The 15,769-nt window shown below is 43.3% G+C and overlaps 1 protein-coding gene across 1 annotated transcript in view; it reads right to left on the bottom strand.

The window, feature by feature from the left end:
• SNX30 (sorting nexin family member 30) overlaps positions 1 to 15,769 on the bottom strand; it is a gene marked incomplete at both ends in the record, with an annotated part of 50,363 nt that overhangs the window by 16,563 nt on the left and 18,031 nt on the right. Inside the window, 2 exons of the mRNA XM_082013672.1 lie at positions 3,471 to 3,581; positions 9,593 to 9,781. Coding sequence (XP_081869798.1) covers positions 3,471 to 3,581; positions 9,593 to 9,781 — 300 coding nt within the window. The remainder of the gene's footprint in view (positions 1 to 3,470; positions 3,582 to 9,592; positions 9,782 to 15,769) is intronic.

Below are 15,769 nucleotides of genomic sequence, written 5' to 3'. Positions count from 1 at the left end.
GTGGCTTCAGCTGAGGGCCACACCAGTGAAGCCTAGACAGTACTCACATTAAGTACTTCTAGCACTGCCAGCATAGCTTAGGGTGTTCCCCCCTACTGCTATCCATGTCCAAGTGCAGCTCCTCTGGCATCTGCTTTAGAGCTGGAGCACTATTCAACTACAGCAACGTGAGCACACACACCCCGATGTTGAAGCAAGCCTGCTCACTCCAAGGAAACTCAGAAACTTTAATAATTCTACTTACTTTCCCCACACCCCGTTCTGAGCAATTTAGAGCTCCTGGACAGGGCCCTTCTGTGGAGTCTTAGTGATAGCACCACACTGAGCAAAGACAGATGAGCAGGCTTGACACAGCAAATGGTCAAGTAGTCCAGGCTGGAGCTTTCCTGAGGCACGTGCACACTCGGTCATCTATCGCAGTCAACATTCCCGAGCATGTTTCTGTTAACAAAGCTTTCATCTTACTCGTATTTCTACTCCACCAGTTCATCTCTGTAGCTCAGCTTAACATGTAAACCTCCAGACTGCTAGTTCTGTAGTCCCCTCCTGTTACACTTAAGACTCCAGACTTCAAACTACTGCTTCAGATGGAAGATAACTCTTTAAGCTTTATCATGGTCAGTCTCAGCTCTACCACTAGATCTTCTTTTGTTCTCTCTGGACAGCATGGACTCTAAGATTAATATAAGTTTTAAAACTGTGCTTTGCATTTTATTCTTATGAAACAGTCCACACAGACAGATAATCTGCTTACTTTCAGGCTAGCAATGACAGTCATTTTCACCTAATTCAGGAATCAGGATTCTCCTCTGCAAAGAGTCTTTATCACCTGAAATCTGTGACAAAAGTAATTGAAAGAAAAAGAAAAAAAAAGGTATGCATATGTCTTTCCCATCATACCGTAGTTGATGTGAGATGTACATGAAGATTGCACCTAAAAAAACCCATCCAGCATGACTTAGATGCAACACAGCTACATTTTGACCACTATATTTAGTTCTTATAATTTAAGACTTACTATGCTCAGCATTCAGATCAGTCATTCTAATTAAACCATTGTAAGGTACACTCTAATTAGCCTTCTTCAGAAGAATAATGCCTAGTGCAGTAGTCTTCAGGGAGGAACAAACTCTCTGCCCTTGCTTTGTAAACTTTAGCTGGGACTCTCTGCTTTAGGAAGTCACTACCTCAGCACCATATGCAGGGGGAAAAGGACAAGCTAGAAGACTAGTTTAAAGAACCATGCAAACTGGCACTGAATAATCCCTAAAGTTTGAGCATTTGAGACCCACAGAAGGTCTCTATTGCACCTCTATTACAGGCTTCTGCCATTTAACCTGGTTTTAGCTACAGCAGTAGTTACAGTCCTTTACATTTCAGGCCTTTGGAGGTCCATTCCAAGTAGTCAGTACACAGAGTTAGCAACTGATACCCTGCTTTAACTGTGTGTTACTTATCTACCTTATAGTCTTCCAGCTTAGTCTAATGTTCCCGCTGTGACGTGTGAGCAGCGTTCACTGTAGTCAGAAATGGCTTCCAGCATCCAAACATGCCCATCTAAAGACAAGATCCTTGGCCATGTTAGGCTTATCTTTCTAGTCTCAAGACAAATCTGAGAGCATTTTTACTGCTTGAAAGAACTGATTAAAGTAAGTCTCACATCATGTAAAAAAAAGTAAAAATCAGTGACCAACAAGAGGAAAAGGAACCCATACTCAGTTTAGTTTGGGCTCCTAAGTATGGGCTATCATGACTTGCTGCATTGAGAAGACACATCATTTGTTACAGGAAGATTTTAGACACAGTCACTATACCAAGATTAGGAAGACAACCCCCTTCCAGTATTTTCTTAGGCAGAAGTCCTCCAGGGACTGCAGTATCTCCAGTTACAGATACTCTTAGATTGGCTTGAAACATCCTTTCAGAATACACTTGAGTCACAGTGGGCCCAAAACTGCCTTTAGCTTCTACTCCCCATCTACTTCTAGGCAATAAATACATAAAGCATTCAGGAATCTCCCCACCATACCACTGCACAGAAGATATTAATAGGAAAGTCTGTAGCTGCTAACTCGTGCAAAGACAGATAGAAGAGGGCAGCACAGCCTTATGCTTCCAGATTTTCTAGAAGAGAGGCATTTAAGAGACTGCCTCATTCTGCAGCCAGTTTCACATCCAGTATTAGAGCCACTTGTGCCAAATTTGCCATTCTGTGTACAACAAATTTGAGGTCACAGCAAAGCAGCTTGATTCCCTGGCTGTGACTCACCTTCTGCTACTAGACTATTATTTATTGCCTTGCAGCCTTCAGGCAGGACTAACAGGCTGTTAGTAGACTCAAAAATCTGTAGAAGCTTAACCTCAATAGTTCCAGCTGTTCAGAGAACAGAGAGGGAGAAAAGAGGGTCTGAGCAGCTAACACATTAATCTCATGACTCCACCTTACCCCAGCAAGCTCTCTTTCTCTCCTCTCTTCTCCCTAGCCCTCAGTAAACATATTTGCTGCCAGTTAGTGGTGTCACATGATTTTGTGAAATATTTCTTATCTTAGAGACCGAGCTATTATTCCACTTAGAAGCAAGTCCCAGAAAAATTAAGGACTTAAATAGCTCTCTACCCTGGAACAGCCTAACTGAATACTTCTCACACAGCCTAGTCCTTGCTGAGGGAGGGAGAGCAGAGAAACTTCCCCCCCCATCCCAGATGGGCAAGCTGAGGTATGCCAGCAGTGTTGCTATTTCCCAACAATTCACCTCCTACAGGCCTTTTCGAACTTTTTTGTTCAAAAGAGCTGACTGTGGTAACCTCACGGGCTTTCTACCTTTTCACATCTTCTACAGCATGAAAAACAGACTCTGAAGATCAGTATCAACCTCTTCATATCACATAAGGTGGTCAGACTGCTGGCTTCAGCAACAAGAAGGGGTGCAGTAGTTTAGCTGATCTCATTAGCTAAACTTCTGCCTAATGAAGGCATGCAATAGCTACCAACCCAGAGGCTAAGATTTTTAGGTTTGTGCTATTAAATGTCAGCACAAAGTTTTAAAATACTGTCTTTAAAACCAGCTCAAAAGGCCATCATGAAAACTAACTGAGACTAGGACTTGAAGTACCTGTGTGGTTTTTCAGAAGCCTCAGATACTCAGAAATCTAGATGTAATAATTCAGCAAACAGATGAAGCATATTCCGTCCATGCCACAAGAAATGTAGCCACTGCAGATATTGCCCTACAGGAGGCTGCCAAAGCTCACCTCTGAGGTGTGCCACCCAAGAGAAGTCAAAGCTTCATAATCAGTCAAGAATGAGAAGCCCTTCCCACTCCACTAGAAGAGAATGAAGTACCGTGTTTAAATCTAAATACCAGAAAAGAATGAAATCCAGCGTTTAAATCTAAAGAGACATACCACCAATACATCACCCTTAGAAGACAGACACAGTCCTTAACACCAGATTCTTGCTTACTACCTACGGGAATGAGATGTGTTGGCTGAGACTCTTCCAGCTTGTTTCTCAACCAGTCAAAGTCTTGGTACCGCCGACGGACAGAATACTCGGGCAAATCAAACTCCGCTCGTGTGGTCTGGAAAAGAAGAATAGGATACATTCAGCATGCACCAAAACCTCTCACTTCAGACCTTAGCAACAAATGCAGTACAGCAAGGGTGAGGTCAGACAAGCCTTGCACAGGGACTCTATCCCCAAAATCATGTTTGCAGCCAGCATGAGAGAAAGATCCTCTGGCCTTTCAAATAGTAGGAAAGCCAGCAATAAGAAAAGTTATTATTTCAAGTTGATATGTTCTTAAGATCTATATGTACTTCATTACATGCTCTCTTCAGACAAACTTTATGGGAGGATTCTGTGGAAAGGAGAGTACTGCCCACCATGTTAATCTCTTGGCAGTTACAAGTTTGCGGGGAAGACTGTATGAAAACTTCATTCCAAAGACAAGACTAGTTCAGCCATCAACAATTAAAAGTAAAGATATTCAATGACATCTTTATTCTATGAGGTGCATTAACCATGGATGAAAAAACATTTCACCACTGTATTCCAGATGTGACAGGCTTATTACACTCCTTCAAGGATAAAAGATTAGAGCATAAGCCATTGCTAGGTTTGCCAAAGGGCTGCTTTCATTGATTTATGAGAGGAAGAAACAAGTTTGTTTATATTAAGTTTGTGTATGCCTAATCAGAGGTATAAGTACATTAAATTAAATGTTTAAAGTTTTCATCCTTTAGGGCAAGGAGTTAAACTTGCCATTACAAGTTTGGAACAGAAAGTAAGTATGCAGAGAAACTGCTGGCAAATATTTTATCCAATCCTCGAACAGTCCATTGCCTGGAAAGCTGACTGCATGGGGCTGCTTGCACAGCACGTATTGCTACTGCCTAAAAGCATTAATGAAACTGTATACCAACTAGGACTCTCTGCTAAAGAGCCTGGTATTGCGATAGCTCTGACTGGAAGGTAGATGTCCCTTATCATTATGTCCCACTGAGAAGCACAACGCCCACAGAAGCCCAGAGAGCTATACGTAGGCACTTGCAGCATCAAGACCATCTTGCAATGAAGGAGATGCTGCAGAGCCAGCACACTACATGTCTACGGCTAGACATCAAAACCACTGCATTCTCGGGAATGCATCAGCTCTCCTAGCTTTGACCTGGCTCTGAGTCAAGCACTAGGTTGCTTTGCTACTCCTAGCCACTACAATTGCTTGCTAAATTCCAGCAGAGATTTTGTATTTACTTCCAGACTGCGAGCAACTGCCACAGATTTCGAGAGTGCCACTTAGCAGCCTTTAAATGAAATCTACCTCTCCACTTGCTCTCTGGATAGCTCTAACTCTTCAGTTACTGCACATTACTCCCACCAATGTGGATTATCCCACTGTGGATCCTGTACAAGTTCTATGCCAGAATTCTCTTTCTAGGAGAAAGCCATCAGTCTTAACACACTATCAACAGAACAATAGCTCTAGTATACTATTAACAGCATACTAATGTGATATTACCTATTAAATGGTTTGGTTTCTAGAAAAGGAAGGCATAGAGAGACAGAAAAGAAGAAATCAAGCTCACCTCCTTCCTCCTTTGACCTGCTAGCTATTCTAAGAGATATACACATTAAGTCCATGGACTAACATAATGAATGCTCACCAGTGGAGCAGTTGTGTTTGTAGGTGAAGGACTACCTCATGCATACTACTACTGCAGATTTGTGCTTTACTCAGCTACAACTCACAGTAACACCAGCTTATTTAACATGTTAGAGTGCCACACCGTACATGAAACTTCTGAGACTTCATATGAACCATTTTCACTTGTTTTGAGTAAGAGAATGAACAGCATTACACTAGAACAAGAAAATTCATGCACATGTAGACAGCCCTTATCAGCCCAGTGGTGCTGACTGCTTTGTTCTGTTAATAGGACAGCTTATCTCAGCCTTGCAGGACATGACCTGAAATTAAAAAAAAAAAGTAATGATTTAGTAGTAGGGAGAGCTTTTGCGAACTGTCTGTCACTGGGTAATGGCTTCTTGAAAGAGTTCAGACAGTGAGTGAATGAGAGTAGCTCCTGCTGCCTTTATATCACAAGCAGATTTGCAAAGTTCTCCATACATCAGGTTTTGTTCCTCAGAGGTAGGCAGATGAAAATATATCATAGCCATCATCATTTCATTGTTTGCTGTATGGGCTGTCAAATCTAGACAGCAAATAAGCTTTTCAAAGACTATTTGGACAGAACATAAGGGCCCTTCAAGGTTTTAATGACACCTCACTAACGCTAAAGGAATTTGGATCTCAGATCAAACTCTTCATTAGCTTAGCACAAGCTATTTTTTCCAGACTGCACACAAAAGTGAAGAGGGTCTTGCCACTGTCAAGGGATGGCAAGTAAAATGTCTGTGTTTTTGACACAGCTGCATTCCTCTTTCTCCTGGCAGATCTCAACCTCCCCCAAAAAATCGGCAAGACATTTCCAGAGATTTATTAAAGACTCCAGCACAGTACCACTAAGTCAGCACTGCAGTATTCTGGGCTCAGTTTTACTTGTTGGAGAGTAGGCAGGGTTACAGACACTTTTACCTCTGTTGTTGGAAGAGTTTTGACTTGATGCAATATTAAGGCAATCACCAAGTCTTGGTCTTGTGTAAGATTGTCTTCCCTGAAAGGAGTTCGCAGTCATCACAGGCTAGCTTTAGGTTTGGCTATGTGAAAGTATTTTTGCACCCTAGTTCTAGTCTCTTACTCACTACACATGATTGTGGATTCCCCTCCATGTTACTATTTAAGTTTGGGGCAAAATCTTCAACTAGAAAGAGAAGAATGGCAGAGGGTGGGAAGGGAGCAAGGTTAGTGTTCTTAGCAGTTCATAGTTTTGTTTGCCACAAATAGTTTAGCCTGTTTGAAAAAGAGATCATAGCATTTACACCTGCTCCTCTCTAGGGATCAAGCTGTTTCATGTGCTCAGCTAATCTACCTAATGCATGCACTGGAAGCAGGACGAGGACAGGAAAGAGAAAACAAGACAAGACTTCCACTTCGGTATTGACTGGTTTGAAAGCCTCTCCCTTCAAGCCTGCAGAGCAACTGCACGACTCTGAGGAATGGCACACAGCTGTTCAGACATCCATGGGAAAAAGCACAGAAGGCAGCCTTGCTGTCCTAGAAAGTACAGCAGAAGTGAAGCTAGAAGTACATTTAATTATGTTTCCCTCGGGAGAGATGACTACATAATGTAAGGGTAAGCTTTACTTTCCCCCTTGCTCCTCTAGAGGGATTTTATCTGCTTGATAAAATCCCTCTAGAGTGCACATCAGTCTATCTGAAGAGCACAAAGGTGTATCATCAGAACACCCAAGACACTTCAACCATCACAGCCAATGCCAATTAAGTTCCAGCACAAGTTTCACCCACCTTTTTGGTTTCACTAGCCTCCCTGTATAAGAAAACTGCTGTTAGCAAGAAGAAAACGGGGTATGAAAGAGTCAAAAGAGCCAGGTCTGAATCACCGTCCCCATTATTTTGGAGATTCCCATTACATTCTTTAGATGTGTTCATCCAGAAGACAGGCTAGGGAATGCTACCTGGCTCTTACTAGGAAGCTATAGAAGCAGGGGCACAAGCAGGACCAAGTAAACTCTAAGCTTTCTTCTCAGGTTCCCTGAAAGCCATAGTTTTGGACCCTTCCTCAGCCACCACCACCTGCTGACAAAGATATCAGTAGATGAGAAGTCTGGGGTATACCGCATGACTTCTCTTTTGCTTTTACAACAAAGGACCATTCTAAAGAAAGAAAAAAGACCACACAACACAAACAAAACTGTGGTCAGGTTACACTCTTCCCTACAGTGGCATCCAGTCAGAGCCACAAGCACACATCACAGCACTAGCAATTACATTCCTCTCTTTCACCTAGTGATACTGTCTTTCACAGCAAGGAAGTCTTCAGCATAACTTATTCTAGGACCTATGCTTATCCAAACCTTTGAGGTTCCAGTAGCATTCTTCAGTGGAGAAAGAAAGAAAAAAAAAAAAGCAGCCATTCCTGCCTCCTCATCCAGAGCCACCAGAAAGACCCTTTCAGCCCTTTACAGGTCTCAAACCCCTCTCAACGCAAGGCTGCAAGGGAGGTGGTGGAAAGGTGTGGCCTTACACTGATGGCAGGAGCAAAGTCTGCTCTAGAACTTTGACCTACAACCTGGAGGTGCAAGCATCAATGCTCATCCCCATCACTGTCTAGGGATTTTTCCTGTGCACCTTTTTTGACATGTTTAATAACTGCTTTCAGCTACAATGGCTGACTGGGCAATTAGTTTGGAATCAACAAGGCCTTGTTTGTATGGCAAGAATAAGTCAGACTATGAACACTGTTAGTCTTCCAGTCTTTTTTTTAAACAATGGTAGATAGTGCTAGAGGTGCTGACCCTAGAGGTTAGCCAGAAGTTTACAAGAATAAAAAACACAAAAAGGTGAGGCTTCATGGTGATTGATAAAAAGAAATTATGCACTGTTTCACAATAGTAATAAATCTGCTATATCATAGCATTACATGTGCTACAGTGAGATCCCAAATAAAACAAGTATTAACAGACAGGTAGGTAGATATGCAAAATCAGAAATGCAGGATGAGTTTTTTTTAACTTAAAAAAAGACCCTGTTGTGTAATACATCTAATCTAAATACAGTAAATACTTCACCCAAATTCCAGAGTTCTGCTTTCAGAAGGAAGGGAATCCTTGTATGAACATGGGTTTCCAAGTAGAGGAACATTATTAGGGTGCCACTGCTTAGAGATATTTTATCTTGACAGAATAATTGGGTCTTAATTTAAGGGAGAAACACCTTTAGTCAATTTTAGCCATTTGCCTGTGGAAAGTTGCATCTCATTTTGTGCTTCCTGTTCCTTATGATTGTGTAACAGCTGAAGGCTAAGTTGTTCCAAGTAGAAAAGTTTCATATAATACTACTTAGCATTTTCTAGTAGTTAAGATAACAGCATTTCTTGCAAGATTAAGACACTTAGAGCAACAAAGAACAACAGGCCTGCGTTAAGTGTACAGTAAGAGGTAGCTACTATTTTAGAGAAGCCACATTTTCTCCTGTGCAGCCTGAAAGTGGAACTTTGGAGTAGATATTATGAAAAAAGTTATCTGTGGCCTGTAAAGGCTTCCTCATCTCAGAGGAAAATATTCTCTCCAATATATAGTGCCATCTAAGTAGGCCAGAGGACTGTTAATCTTTTTGGACAAGTGGATCAAGTATATTCCTAGTGAAGTTAGCGAACACTTTTTGCCTTAGGTAGCTACTATCACCCAAAACAGATGTCAACATCACCTAGGAGCTGATGCTAATGAGAATGAGCTAATTAACAGAAATCAACGTTCCAGTTGTGAGTGCAGTGGACTTTTCAGATCACTTTTCCTATTAGTGTAATTAGATTGCATTAATGATTGAACTAGAACACATGTTGAAAAAAAAACTTCAGCATATTTCTTTTGGTAGGCAGTAGCATTCTTGGTTTTAAGCAGCAGCTTATACAGCCTTCTGTACCAACAGTTGCATGGAAGCTAGTTTACAGCTGAAGATCAAAATTATTATTTAAGTAAGTGGCTGATAGAGGAAGTGTGGTAAACACCTAAAGCAACAAGCTTGAAACATTTCAGAAAAGGGTAGACACAAATGTGAGATAATTAACAGCGAATCAACAACATTCATGTGAAGGCACATTCCCCTTCAGGGGAGGTAACTCAAACCAAATGAGTGTCAAATTATTTTAGATGAACAAACTTTCAAGTTAATGAAAGAAACTGGCCTTGCAAGTTTACAAGCAGTTCTATTTAAGCATCAGAGACAGAAAAATCTAAGCTGACATGCTAAAAGTTTTGCATAGTTTCATATACTGAAGTAGTAACAGTTCTGTTAAGAGAAGTCACACCTCCAACACATTCACAAGGTACTCAAACACTAAGTTCTTGTCCTTAAGATAAGGAAATACAATGCATGCCATAGACCTCCAGAACCCAAAAAAACCCTCCCCAAAATGAAAAGTACTAGGAAAGGAGAATGTTGCTTTGTACCTTTGTTGTAACCCTGTATGTAATATATGTCTCCATTGTGCACACATGTTTTTTGGGATCATCAACAGTAACAAAGAGGTCTCTAGTTTCCCCATCCAAGTCATCATCCAGCTGCAGTCTGTTCAGGAGGGATGAGGAAGAGGCTGGGCTAGAAGTGTCCACAGGTGTGCCATTGGGTAGACTGAGATCCTATATTGGAGAGGAAAAACCAGCAAGTTTTTAATAAGTGAACAGATTCACTGTAAAGAACAGTATTCTCAAAGATGCCACTGAGAAGCTTCACTGATATACTGCAAGAGCTATTTATTTCAGCAGCGCAAATGATCACCCTTTTCCAGGACACCTGAGCAATGCCCTAGGGTCTGGGCTTTGAGCATTAGGTTGTTCTACTGTTCCACAAGTTGAAGAGAAAGCACATTACCACCACACCTCCCCTTAATATAGCACAACCTGGTTTCTATTCATGAGGAAGTAGAAGTATTGCTGAATCAACAGTTCCTGGTGAGACGAAACCAACAGACTCTGAAAACAAAACAGCTAGGCAAATCAAGAGACCTACTTATAAGATAGTCTTCAGGTACAGCGGCAATAGTTCTGTTGACTGGAATGCAGTCAGCCTTCGTCTCTGGACACTCCTATAGCAGAGGAAGGAGGGCAAACTTGTATCAGAGGCTTCCCATCCAGTCCATTCACTTCCAAATGTGTTGACAGAAGACTGAACTGGCATCACTGTACTACAGGACAGATCATACACTCCAGCACCAGTGTCTACGCACACCTCCCTTTTGGAGTTCTAAGGCCAATGAAAACACTGTTTTGCTTGGAGAGGTCCTTATTCCCATCCTCCCAACTCCAAGAGTATCATCCAGTGCCTAGCGAAGACAGAGACTAAAACAACCAGCAAGTGGCTATTTTAGGAAGAAACACACAAGGGTTTGGGAAGTCTGTAATTCCTTCACACTGACTCAGCAAGCAGGGGAGGAAAAAAACCAAAACAACTTGATAGCCAACTTGGTACATTCCCACACCTTCCAGTCTCACCCTTTGATATAGATCAACTACCCCATACAGCTAGTGGTTACTCCACTTTGCATAAATATCATAGCAACTTCACGTGTTCTCTGCTCTGATTTTGTAGCAGAGGGAGCTGATAGCATGTGACAAGTTGTACAATATGTAGGAACATCTGACAACAGCAGTAGAAAGTCCCAAAGATCCACCACTCTTCAGAGAAGAGAGGAGTTTGTTTGTTTTAACTAGTAGCACAAGAATAGATTTACCAACAGAGTGTTTCCCTTGTAAGGACAAAGGTTCCACTGGTTGCTGGACAGAGAAACATCACTACAAATAAGCAGCACTAACTAGAAGTGTTTTAGTTTTAGAACTACTGCTTAGACCCAGCTTCACACAGTCTTTAGGTGGCTAAATGAAATGTGTAATCTTAGCAAAGCAATCCTATTTGGGTAAGATTCTCTTTGTTCATCAATATTCCATATGCAATTGTGGTTTATGTTCCAGCTGGACACAGATAGTCCCTATCTTCAAGAGAAGTCCTTCTTTGTTCAAGGGTTCAGAATCACAGGTGAGAGCTTCAAGTTAAAGCTACTTACAATGGTCTGCCTTTGACAATGGCTAAGGACAGGACTAAGTTCCTACCAGGCTGTCACAAACTCATCATGGGAGTACTGGGATTTTATAGACAGCCCTCTGCCTGCAATCCTGCAGATTGTGTGGTAGTATTGCTCTTCACCTTGAGGACTGCCTTAAAGTAGGGAGAATAATGCTTTAGCCTAGACATTTTGGGAAAGTCTACGAACAGAGGAGTTAGATGCATTCTCACAGCTAATGCTCAGAAGTGATTGCCAACAGATGAGAGATTTCAGATTTAACTGGCAAGTGAGCAAGAATTGGAAGGCAGGCACTCAAATGCTCTCTTAAGAGGGCAAAAGAGCAGGATGAGCATGGCACAACTTGCCAGCTCATACATGAGGCAGACAGCTTGAACTACAACAAGCATCTGGCTCAGACTCAACATAGCAGGAGCGTGTACAGCAGGAAGAAGCAATGCTAGAATAACTCAGCAGATAATGAGTTCTGTTGGAGTTACACAAACAGAACAAGCAGAAGACAGGATAAGATTAGCAACAGGAGATGGCTTCAGAAAATCTGCAGTTCAGCTGGACAGTAATATTTGGCTGAGCAGGGTAAAGAGCAAAGCAAACCCTGGGACATTACAGTAGCTGTAGACAAATCTGTTCCTGTTTCCAAAAGGAAAAGACAGCTCTTCATTACCCATGTGCAATAAGCATTAGTATAGGACAAGTTATGCCAGAACTGCAGCCAGTCAAATTCTAAGCTTCCAGTATGGAAAGGAATTAACTGGCAGAAGTAACTTCAGCTTGGTTGCACAGGAGATATCAAAAGCTTGTAACAATACTCTTCAAAAGGGAGCTTAAAGAATATGACAGAATCTGCTTAAAATATGAAAACTCTGCAACAAGGTGTCAGAACAACTGGAGTAAGGACCAAGGATGAGGCTTGCAGCCACTTGCATGAGTTTGGCAACTCTCCTTACTAATTCTATTAGGAGGTAACAATATCATACTAGCATGTGAGGAGAAGGCTGAGGTACTCAAGAACTTCTCCACTTCAGTCTTCACTTGGCAGCCTCTCTTCCCACACCTCTCAAGAGAATGGATCACAAGATGGGGACTGGAGGAGCAAAGTCCCTCCCACTGTAAGAGAACAGGTTCGAGACCACAGGAGGAACCTGAACATGCACAAGGCGATGGGACCTGACAAGATGCATCCCAGAGTCCTGAGGGGATTGGCTGCTGTAGTTGCCAAGCCACTCTCTATGATATCTGAAAAGTCCTGGCAATCAGGTGAAACCCCTGGTGACTGGAAACAGGGAAACATTGCACCCATTTTTAAAAAGAGAAGAAAAGAGGACCCTGGGAACTACCAACCCGTCAGCCTCACCTCTGTGCCTGGGACGACCATGGTGCAGATCCTCCTAGAAGCTGTGCTAAGGCACATGGAGGGCAGGGAGGGGATTCAAGACAGCCAGCATGGCTCCAGCAAGGGCAAGTCCTGCCTGACCAACCTAGTGGCCTTCTATGATGGAGCGACCACACCAGTGGACAAGGGAAGAGCTACTGATGTTGTCTATCTGAACTTCTCTAAGGCCTTTGACATGGTCCCCCACAACAACCTTCTCTCTAAATTGGAGAGAGAGGGATTTGGTGGGTGGACTGTTTGGTGGATGAGGAATTGTTTGGAAGGTCGCATCCAGAGGGTAATGGTCAACAGCTCAATGTCCAGATGGAGATTGGTGACAAGTGGTGTCCCTCTGGGGACACTGTATTGGGTCAAGTACTCCTTAATATTTCCATCAATGACATAAGACAGTGGGATCGAGTGCACCCTCAGCAAGTTTGCATATGACACTAAACTGAGTGGTGCACTTGATACACCTGAAGGACATGATACCATTCCAGAGGGATCTGGACAAGCACGAGAAGCGGGCCTGTGTGAACCTCATGAGGGTGGCCACGTACAGGGTCCTGCACCTGCATCGGGGCAACCCCCGGTATCAGTACAGGCTGGGGGATGAAGGGCTGATTGAGACCAGCCCTGCTGAGAATGTCTTGGGGGTACTGGTGGATGAAAAGCTGGACAGCAGCCAGCAATCTGCACTCGCAGCCCAGAAGGCCAACCGTGTCCTGGGCTGCATCCAAAGCCATGTGGCCAGCAGGGCCAGGGAGGGGATTCTGCCCCTCTGCTCTGCTCTAGGTGAGACCCCACCTGCAGTGCTGCGTCCAGCTCTGGAGCCCTCAGCACAGGAGAGACATGGACCTGTTGGAACAGGTCTAGAGGAGGCCACTAAAATGATCAGAGGGATGGAACACCTCTCCTGTGAGGACAGGCTGAGAGAGCTGGGGTTGTTGAGCCTGGAGGAGAGAAGACTCCGGGGAGACCTTACTACAGCCTTCCAGTACTTAAAGGGGGCTTCTAAGAAAGATGGGGATAGACTTTTTAGCAGGGCCTGTAGCAATAGGACAAGGGGTAATGGCTTTAAACTAAGAGAGGGCAGATTTAGACTAGATACAAGGAAGACATTTTTTACAAGAGGGTGGTGAAACACTGGCAGAGGTTCCCCAGGTATTGCAACCCAGACAGATGCCCCATCCCTGGAAACATTCAAGATCAGTTTGGACAGGGCTCTGAGCAACCTGATCTAGTTGAAGATGTCCCTGCTTATGGCAGGAGGGTTGGACTAGATGACCTTTAAAGTTCCCTTCCAACCCAAACTATCCTATGATTCTACATCTGCAAGAATATGTCTGTCTGCCCTTTTTAAGCAGGGCAGAGTTTTGTGCAGGCTGGAATCCACTTCAATCTACTTGAGTGTGTTCTTGCAGTCATGGGTCCTGTGGAATGTTTCAGATGTTAAAGCCGTCGATGAAACACCCCAGATCTAGATGAAGCTTGTAGACCAACCCTGCTTTAGGAGCAGGAGAGCTGCCAGCTGGGTCGGGAAAGGACAGAGGATGTGTACATTGAAAGTACTACTGTGCTATATACTGCCTGATTTGCGATGGCAGAACCCTCCCCTGGCAGTCACAGATGGCATCATGCCCTGCTATTTGGCTAGTTTTCAGTAGTTGAAGCCCAAGTTAGAAGCTAACTATTTGTCCTTCTTAATGGGTGGAGCCTCCTAGCTCACTGCACAAAGAACAATGCTTATGACTGCTGAACCTTTGCTTAACAGTAAGCAGGATCTGTTTGCTGAAGTCTCATGCTATTGCTAGAAAGAGGTAAGCTTTGAAGTGTCAACAGCAGGTGGCCTAGCAATAGAAGTTGTCCCAGGCTGTAATCCTTTCAGCAGAGCACCTCCTCGTCACATTAATTGGCGCTGGCTTTCTTCCATGGGACTGTGAGGGGTTTTCTGCAGCTGGGGAAGTGAGACTTCATCATCTGTTCTAGTCCGTTTTCACCACAGATGAAGGACTATGTCCTCCAGACCGTCGCATGAAAGGAAATCTGCAGCCTTCTGCATTTCTACCTGTTGCTGTCGTATCATACCCACAAGCATTTACAATATTGACTAGTATCAACTGTATTATATAACAAAGAGTCTGATTTTAGTGCCAGCGACTCATGCAACAGCTTCACCTTTAGCGCACCAAGTAGCTGCTCATCCACTGTTTTAAGTGCTTATCTGCATTATCAGAGATCAGCACAGTCTCAAGTCCCAGCAGGTACCTACTGCTCACAAAGCTCTTCACAGAAAAAAAAATCCCTTTTCCTTACAGCACCTGTTACTCACATAACAGTCAGCCCACCACGAACCTGAGCAGTGCCACAGTGGTAAGGAGGGGAGGCTACTTCTGACAGACAGGCAGATGGAATGGAGGACAGGTTCTGTCAAGACATTCTTCAAGACTTAGACAGTATCAGTGAAGACTTCAAGTTTCAAAGCTTTTTCTAAAGTAAAGAGCAAAGATCCTCAGCCTCTGTCCCTCACCTCCTCAGGCCAGTCTCATAGCTTTGTCACCTCCTGAAGCAGCTCAGGTGAGGGTCTAGCAAGGCCTGGATGACAACCTGTAGCAGAAATAGCACAACATTCAGACCTTCAGGTTCGTGATCTACTGGTTAAGTACTAGGCTTTTGTGCACAGTTGTACAACCACCCACAGGCAGACTCTTCATGCATTCCTATGGAGTTTGTAGGATTCCTCAAGACACCCAAATTTATGGGTACATGTGATTAGATGACTCTAGCAGCACACGTGGTTTCCTACAGTGCAGAGCAAGTAGGAACTAACTGCCTGTGTTGAAAATGCATGAGCCCTGCCAACTATGCAGGCTGCTATCTGGTAAGGAAGGAGCTTCACATTCTTTTGTTGTGTTATGCAGTCCAAACACCTTGACTAGTCAGCCTGCCCAGAAACAGATACTAAATCTATCAAGATACTCACTTCATCCAAGTTTAAAATTCATGTGAGTTTTATGAACTTGAAGTCTGCATGTGAGATGCAAAATGAGCTGGGAAACTTCCAGCTGATGTCACCTTCTCCCCGCTTCGTTGTCCCAGGAGATGTTCCAAGACTCTGGATTTACAGAGCAGCTTGGATCCACATAAAGTAAAATCTCAGGAGCTTGGTATTCAGTC

Source organism: Phaethon aethereus (assembly GCF_964289735.1).
Source record: "Phaethon aethereus genome assembly, chromosome: Z".
Classification (NCBI taxonomy): domain Eukaryota; kingdom Metazoa; phylum Chordata; class Aves; order Phaethontiformes; family Phaethontidae; genus Phaethon; species Phaethon aethereus.
The sequence above is the reverse complement of the archived record's forward strand: the minus strand, read 5'-3'. Positions and strand labels throughout refer to the sequence as shown.